The sequence below is a fragment of the Notothenia coriiceps genome, unplaced genomic scaffold (assembly GCF_000735185.1).
Source record: "Notothenia coriiceps isolate Sejong01 unplaced genomic scaffold, NC01 NC01_scaffold00016692, whole genome shotgun sequence".
Taxonomy (NCBI): Eukaryota; Metazoa; Chordata; class Actinopteri; order Perciformes; family Nototheniidae; genus Notothenia; species Notothenia coriiceps.
In genome coordinates, this window is record NW_011349393.1 from 80,080 (window position 1) to 89,096 (window position 9,017).

A 9,017-nucleotide genomic window follows, 5' to 3' on the forward strand; every position below is an offset into this window, starting at 1 on the left:
CCCCCAAAAAAAAGGTCTTAAACAGTCAAACGAGCTTGCTATCATCTTTTCTATCAGAAAATTAAGACTCCTTTTAAAGTCGAAAATGGGATGTCTTCCTCTGCGTGAAGCGCACATAGCCCCAAGGCCCAATTTGATGTGCATCTTTGATGAACTGGGAATTCTCCGGTGCCCTCGCACAGCTGAGGACTGTGTTTTTGCAAATAGACTGTCAGAGCAAGGGACTCTGATCTCTTTTCACTTTTTTCTACAAAGTGAATTGCTTAATACTGTAATCCACACCTTGTAAATGTCTGAGGTTTATATCTATTTGTTTGTTCTTGTCTCCTGGTCCCTTTCATTACTAGACTCAATCTTTGGCTTTCATATAACCATAATGCAATTATTAGGACATTTTGCTTTAGTGAATGAGGTACTTAGACGTTGCTAAATGTGCAGGACACTTCTTATTGTAGTGGCGTACAATCGGAAAGAAGTGTTGTAATTGTAAGCGGATTTAGAGCCGAGCTGGTTTCAGGCAGTGAGACTGTCTTACACATACACACACACACACCATTCTCTTCAACACTTAGTCTCCTTGCTCTACCTCCTTCCTTTCCTCCTGTACGTCAGCTCTGGCTTTCGCTCTCCCTCCCTCTCACTTCTCGTCTCCCCCCTCTGATTGGCTAACGGAGCATCCAGCAAGCTTCCCCCTTCCCCCAGCTTCCAGAAGAATCGACGTCACACATCAGAGAGTCCCAACTGTATAACGACCGCCTGCTTAACTATTATTATACATTGCGACATTCACATATTTTTGGAGGAAATCGCACCTTAAAATCAGCAAAGAGAATTGGCTGTGGAGTTTTCTGCCACACCTAATAGAGTAATAACAACAAAAAGGATAATAGCAGTATTACAGTGAAAGAAGGAGAAAGGGAGAGGGAGGGATGTAGCACAACAACAGAAGGGAAATGGAGCAGATGTAGAGCAATCCGATGAGAGGCGAGCTCCAGCCCCCTCCACCCCCCCNACCTCTGATTCCTGAGCTGCAGGGAGAGGGAGACACGGACAGATGTGGGTGAAACTGGATCACGCATGCAGACGGTGCCTTTAGCCTACAGAGGGGCTTCAGCGCAGGGTGCACAAATGACAGAGGAATCCCCCAGCGCCTACACATGCATGACAGATATAAACATACACAGAAAAAGAGGAAAACAGGGTAAATGGTTGCTTTAGGTGAGCAAACATGTCTGTCAGTATTTACAAGACCGAGTGGATGCATACTCCACGACATCCTCTCCCCTCAGTGTGGGCCTCAGCATTACATAACTTTGTTTTTGTGTGTCGGTCGGCCGCATGTGTGTGTCATTTCTTCACTGCACACACTCGGGACGAAAACCAATGGCAAAACACTGCTCTTTATAACTCACGTCGGCCACACGAAGATTTTTATTTTATTTTGGTTGCTGCCTCGACAAGGTTTTTTTTTAAATATATTTCTACTCCTTCCCTCGTCCTGTATTTTATTTCCAGGAGGAACTGAAATAGCATTCTGGCTGAGTGAAGATTATGTCAGATCAGCTGATGTTTGTTGTTGTGAAGTAAGTGTAGGTTCAAAACACATTTCTTGCATCCTGTTTACATTCTAGTTTAACAGCTTGTTTTATTATGTAATGAAATGTACTGAGGCGATTATCCAGGGTGCTTTGTCTCCCATGATGCATCTCACCAAGCAGCGGCTCACCGACCCTGATCATCCTGTTTGACTTAGCCGTGACCTTTTAACCTTTCACTTCCCCATTAAGCTACAGTATATTAGCCTGCTGAGGACTTTACAATTAACAGCTTTGGTTTCTCTTTTTGGCATTTAAAAAAAGGGAAATTAGGCGACATATGTTGTTAGCAGTGTGCACATTGACAGTTCATTTTTTATTGATAATAACATTTATGCAAAATGCGGGAAAGGCATCTACCTACCGATAATTATCACCTGAATCTGACGCTCCCTTCAGCTTCAGCCTTATAGCTGGATTCAGCCTATGATTAGCTGTCCAATTATTTTTTGGTTCAGTCCAAACACTCTTATACCATTGAGGTCGGCGGCAGGCAGCTGTTTTCATCAAAAAGATTGTAAACATAGTTAGCAGTTAAAATATCCAGATGTTTCCCTCAGAATTTTTCACCAAAAAGAGAGCAAATATTGGACCTACATCCGGCAGGTGTCCAGAAACACGACTCAAAATGAACTTTAATGTTTCTTTGTAACTGCTGGATGTGTAATTCGGTATTTGTTAGCTAACAACTTTCTTATATTTGAATCTTCTCAACTTGTTTTAGCTATCCCCAAGTGGCCACACAAATTAGTAATTACAGGTAAAGGAATATTTGTCTATGTGTGCGTACGTGCATGCGTGTGTCTCATCTGTTGCTAAGGGTAACTAAAGCTAGTAGGACATGAGCACTTTTCTTCAGGAGCCTCACAAGCAGTTAATGTCTAACAGCTTTTGTAGAGCACTGAGCGGTGATCATTTCGGGGGCCATAACCTGCCACAAACCATGAGTAGCTCACTCTGATGGGGCTGAGCACTCTGACTCTTAACAGTACTGTCCTGACGGAGACAATGGCCCAGGATAATGCAGCAGGCAGATCTAAGTCCATTATCTGGCACTTGACCTCCTCATCACTTCTAATCTGTGACTTGGCACCGTGGCGGTTGTGTGTCTTGGCATCCTTAAAGCCTGAAACTTTCTTATCGCGTCACCCTGACATTATTACAGTTCCTTGGTTCTCCAAAAAGCAGCCATGTGTTTTTACTGACCGCTGCCTAGCATCAAGGCTCTGCTGTATTTCTCCTCATTTGCCTTTCTCAATTTAAAATGATGGACCTCATCCAAGAGTGCCCATGGCTCTGAGAAGAAACAGTGTAGAAAATGCTCAGCCAAGGCAGCTTCCCTGAAGTTATACTGATTATTGTTATTTGTTGTACTCGCTAGGGCAGCAACTAACAGTAATCCACAGTTGTTGGTTGTTTCTTACAAATATAATGACGGATGAAATAAAAAATCCTAATAACAGAGTTTGTATTGCCTAATCAGTCAGTAATTGTTTTGGCTCTAAATTGCGCTCAACAAAATCTGCTTATCCTAATGTTCCTTTACCTCCCTCATCCCTGCATTTCTGCTCTCTTGTTACCTGTCCCCCTCCACCCCCTCCCACCTCCACAGTGCCAGAATCTGCCAAGCTCGACCCCACCCCTCCTCTTCCCCCCGTCAACCCCAGTGCCGTCCCGTCTGTGCCCCCAAGCAGTGGCAATGGCAAGCGCGCCCCTTCTGGAGGTCAGCCGCAGACAGCACAGCAGACTCTGCCACAGCAGCGCTACCCGCCACGAGAGGTGCCCCCCCGCTTCCGCCAGCAGGAGCACAAGCAGCTTTTGAAGAGGGGCCAGCCTCTACCCTCCGGGACTCTGCCCCTCACCACGACGGGACGTCCCGCCACTACTGAACCCGCAGCAGCAGTAGCCACACACTCCTCTCCCTCCTGCTCCTCTTCCTCCACGTCCAGCCTGCCTACAGGTCAGCCGAGACACTATCTGTTGGCGAGTCGCTATCTCTAACTCCTCTCGTTCTGCAAAAGGTTTTGTAAGGAAATGCAATTATTGTGTATTGCAAAAGGGCTTCTTTACAGGTGGCGGTAGAAGTAGGAGATTTAAAGGTGGCTGTGAGTCACTTTCTGTATATTTATTTGGGGTAGGAGAGGTGAGTGGAATCAAGTATCAAACAGGGTAGTTGTAAACTGGACAGACCATCTGTTTTTATTACTGTAGGTGTGTTTACTCACACTACAAGCTTTAATTAACTCTTGTGCACAGCCCTATAACAAAAGCTTCACATAGGGGTTCTTTGTACACATGATGTTGCCGTTCTTATTTCCAACACAACCTGGCAGTTGTTTGAATCTTATCAGCTCTGCGTAGGAGTGGTGTTGTGTATATTCTGGCGTTGGCACTCTTGAATGACAGTGGCTTTATCTACTTTTCATATGGTGCTGTGATTGTAACAGTGCAGTGTACTCGGGACCCGTGGGACGGCAGGTGCTGCTGTTTATTTTCACTCTGCCTTTGCCTGGCTGGGAATTGTAAATGGGTATAGAGGGGTAGAGGATGGAGAGTAAACACAGATAGCTATGTATGCGTGTGTGTGTGTGTATATCTCTTCGTCTCACAGTAACACATTACGTTTTTATTTGTTTCCAAGTGATAAAGGTCTATTCTTTTCTGAAGAACGCATCACGTGCTAATTGAAGATAAGGATGGCACTTTCCATTGTCTGGGAAGAAAAACATTTATCACAAGTGTCTGACTATCATCTAACCCATCTGATGCTGTTTTATCCAGCTATATCTCCATGGTGATGAGATGTTTACCCCCTCCGCCTTTCTTTCTCCTCTTCCTCCTCCTCCTCCCTCTCATCATCATCATCATCCTCCCACTCATCGTTGAGAGTTGATGACCAGCCCTACAGTATTTCCTGTATTTGGAGGAGGAGCTTTATGCAGCGAGCTGGTTGGCCGGGTGCCTTAGTAGGCCTGCCCTGGCACTGATAGAAAGACTGAGTGAGAAGGAAAGGAAGAAATAAAGACAGACAGAGAGAGAGAAAGAGAAAGAGAGAGAGAGAGAGAGAGAAAGCATGGCAGAGGTCCAGTACTGTGGGCTGAAGTGACTCATGGCTTACGGTAAAAGCTGCTGCTTCTCTCCGCCCCTCTCTGGCAGGCCCGTTCGGCTCTGCTTTTCCTCTCTTTGCGTCTTTGAACTGACGGATTGCATTAGGACAAATAGACATGAGGACATTCCAGACTGATAGACAGATAGGAGTCCAGCGGGAGGTGTATTCATATATATCCCTCTGCACAGTCTGCATGCAGAACTGGTGCACAGAGAAGTTTTGCACGTGAGCATGACGCTCTACTCTCTCACTTTAAGATTTGTTACGTGTCTCTTCGACTATCTAAAGTCGCATTTGAAAAACCTCACTGTTTAGTTTGTGGTTCGTGAACTTGCATTCAGCACACCACAGGTTAACTCAACTTCATCACTGTCCCTAGAGCCTTATCTGCTAACAGAGTGATAGTCCCCCTCCCTACTTTAATTTCTGGCAAAGAACTAACAGTAGAAGTACACTAGCTGCATTCATTCCCTCCCCTCTCCCTCTTCTCTCCTTCCGCTGACTCCACTTCGCCTCTCCCCATCTTTTATTACTCAGTCATATGTTGGCTCTCTTGAAAAGTAGAGCTGATAAACATGGTCTGTGTGTCGACAAATATACACATGCTGCATGCATGTAAACACAAACAATCTTTTCCTATGCAGTCTTAGCTTTATGTGTCTCTGCTCTGCTTTAAAAATATAGTATCTCTCAACTTTAAAACAGCGACAAGCTTGTTAATAATCAACATTCGATAGTTTAGATGCTTTGAAGTGGGGGAGTATTAGGAACTAATTTATAGTAAGTGTATTACCTACAGTTAATTTACCGCCAGCCTGCCCTCATTACCACACGTGAGCAAAGCAATGTGCTACTTCTGGACGGGGCAGTGAGCAAAACCTATTTTAGCCACCTAAACGAGAGCTCACCAAAAAAAATGATATCAGTTTACGAGTTGGCTATATTTAGAATATTTTCACCGCTCTGCCTTGCCATGAGACAGCAATACAGTCATGTCTCTGACAGGGAACTGCAGCAGTTAGCCCCAGGCTCCATTAGAAATAAAACTCAGTATTCTTTCCTCACAGAACATGGGAGTGTATACTGCTACATCATTTGGTTTGTCTGTGTTATTATGTGACTTTGGTGAATTCGAATGAACCTAAGTAGGTATAGCTAAGAAGCTACAGATAAAGCGGTGAAAATATTGTAAATATAGAGTATCATGCACCGAAACCTGTTTTGTTTTTGTAGATGTTCTTTCTTAGATGGCTAAAATGCGTGTACTAGCTGCCACAGCAGTGCATTGCGTTTGTTCTGTGCAGTACCTTCTGTCTGCTTCTCCAAACTGTGGGCACGCCTGCCACCATCTACTGCAGGCCATATGCCCTACACTGGAATACTTTTTTAATGAAGATAAAGGTCATTCCCATTGAGGGTATTCAGTTACATGTCAGGGAAATCCCTGTGTGCGTGCACTCAAAGTGAGAAGTCTTTGTGTGACCATGATGCAATCCTATTTTAGTCTGACTTTTAACTAAACAAACCGGCTTGTAGTCCTATACTGTGTCGCATGTAGCACTTAGGATTTGATGCGTCTCCCTTTTGCATTTTGTCTTAAGCCCTAGTTAAAGCCCATGAAGCAACATCATCAAGTTTGTTTGTACCATTAGGCATTGTACTGGCTCAACAGAGGCTGACACCAACAATAACAGTTCAGCTAATGTGCGAATAACGTATGCTAGACTTGATGTGCTCTTTAAGTCTGCTGATGACGCTGTAAAAGAGCCTTGGGAATCCCCTCAAAGAGGACTGGGACGTCTTGCGATGTGATTAAACACCAGCTCTCTGTTAACCACAAATGTTCAGCGCTCACTCTTTCTTCTGTCTAACTTTCCTCTTGCTATGTGCCCTGCTCGTTGTTCTCCGGTGCACATGCGTTCACCTCCTCCACCTCCGCTATACCAACACCGCAGCGCGCACATACCCTCGATGGCCCCAGGGCAGCTGGGATTAGTCAGGCTGCACATACTATATGTAACTCTGTCAATCTTCCCTTTTATTATAGCCTTGGCTTCCAATGTTGCCTTTTGCTTGGCTAACAACCCGTATCCGAGGGCCCTTCCATGTAGGAGGCGTGAGAGAGCGAGCTATTTTAAGATTGGCATGCTGGAGAAAGCCCTTGACCCGGTTTATCCTTTAGAGGAGCTGCAGAAAAAAGATACTCGCAGGCAAACATGACGGCATGTGTACTTTTGAAAAAGGCATGTTTTGTCTCTCTGCTTGGGAGGATAACATCACTTAAACAGGAAAGCAGCTTCAAAGAAAGCATCCTTACGAAAACAGAATTTTCTCGCATATATTTCTCTTCAGTCCCCGTCATTTAGCGGTTTTTGTTGTGAAAGGATGAATACAAATCTTCTAACAACCAATCAACTATCCGTTTCCATATTCGCTTCACACCAGACCCTCTAAGATTCTTAAATCTTTGCATAAATCAGCAAAGTCAGTGGAGTATCTCAGATACTTGCATATTTATCTCAATCCCAGTAGTGGTAGTAGATACATGCATTTCTTACATTATTTAAATCTCTCTAATCTATGCATGGGTAAATATACATTGTAACTAGTTGTAGTTTGTGGTGAAAAGCAAACAGGCATTTAGGCCTGCAACTTGTCTTTTCTAAGTGTTGATCTAATGACATAATCAAAATAACTGATTGTTGCATCTCGCCAAGCAATAAAAAGCAATATTCAGTTTACTGTAATAAAAGTAACACATAAAATAAGCAAGAAAAAAGCAAAATTCTTAAAGCTGCTATCCATTTTTCCTTCAGTCCAATAAGTTGTGCTTCTCATAAACAATTAAGTGCTTTTGCTTCTGTGCACCAAATCAAAAACAATTGGGATGTGGCGTATGTGACCATTAAACACAGAGGTAGCACATTCCTGTGTGTGTGTGTGTGTGTGTGTGTGTGGTCCGGGTTGTGTGTGGGGGGTGTGTGTGTGTGTGTGTGTGTGTGTGTGTGTGTGTGTGTGTGTGTGTGTGTGTGTGTGTGTGTGTGTGTGTGTGTGTGTGTGTGTGTGTCAGAGAGCTTGTTCCTCTGTCTGGCAGCATGCATTGTCAGCGCTGTACCATCCAGTCTTTCTGGCCCTCGGGGACTTCATTAAGCCGGGATCAGTCCAGCTGAGGCCCTCACAGCCCTCCTAGATTACTTCCTCCTTCCATCTCTCAACATCCATCTCTGCATTTGCATTTGTATTCCTCATGATCCCTCTTTACCTGATCCTCCTTGTTTCCCCTGCTTTCACACACTACAGCACTACACTGGTACATGTGGTACACGTGTCCACAAACATTCGCGAAAGGGTTGCTGATCTGAGCATTTACAAAGTTGTGTGAGCATGGTGTTTAATGTTTGCCATCCACACAGTAGATGCAGTGTTTACGTTGTGTGTACGTTAGCGCATAAGCAGAAGCACGGCATGACCTCAGTGCATGTTAGGTCCTCGCAGTGGAGAGGCACAGGGGGCAGAACCTCAGCAATAAAGGGACTCTGTTCTCTACTAAGCATTGACTTATTGTGTTGTTGCGGGGGAGGTGGGATCATTTGTAAACAATACCAGCCTTGATCCGAGTGATCACTGCTCTGCTTTTTCCTTTTCTTCGTCGAGCTCCCGGCCGTAGATATCATCCTCCATCCATGCTTTCTATTTATTCCAATCAATGTCTTCCTATTTGGTCTCTATGGAACCTCTTTCTACCCCGTAGCTCCTCCAGTGCCATGTGGTGGACCAGATCACCGTTCCCTTATGGTGCTCTGTGTTCAGATCCATATGAGTTTGTTCACTGCATGCCCTTGCCCTGTGCACACAAAGCCCCCCCATGAAGCGGCAAATGTCCATCCTAAGCGTTGTGCTGCTGCTTATAATTGCAGCATTGTGGACCAGCTGTCAAAAATTAAAATACAAAAAACATACATTAGTCATCGTGTGTGATCTGATGATATGACTGTTCATACATAAGCACGGGCGTGTGTGAGAATTTCAGCACCGGAGGGGGCACAGCAGGCTTTTGTGAGGGTTCTCTTGCTCTCTTTTGCCTGCCGCAGCTATTCAAGAGGCTTCCCATTGTGGGCGGCAGTGCTAATTGCAGATGGAGTGGTCTTGGCTAAATATTTAGTGAAAGGTTGAAAGATGTGAGGGTGGAGGGGGGGTGGTTGAAGAGTCCCCCTTTTGTTTTGTTTTGTTTTGTTTTGTTTTACTTCATGCCTCATGAGTGCATAATGAAGGTCTCCAGGCTTTATCGTTCAGCTGTTAACCCCCCCCCCCCA

At 44.7% G+C, this 9,017-nt stretch overlaps 1 protein-coding gene across 1 annotated transcript in view; it reads left to right on the forward strand.

Annotated features, from left to right (window-relative positions):
• Window positions 1-9,017, forward strand: part of tnrc6c1 (trinucleotide repeat containing adaptor 6C1) — a 66,496-nt gene that overhangs the window by 40,456 nt on the left and 17,023 nt on the right. The window contains exon 4 of the mRNA XM_010776091.1: window positions 3,208-3,555. Within this exon, the coding sequence (XP_010774393.1) occupies window positions 3,208-3,555 (348 nt within the window). The remainder of the gene's footprint in view (window positions 1-3,207; window positions 3,556-9,017) is intronic.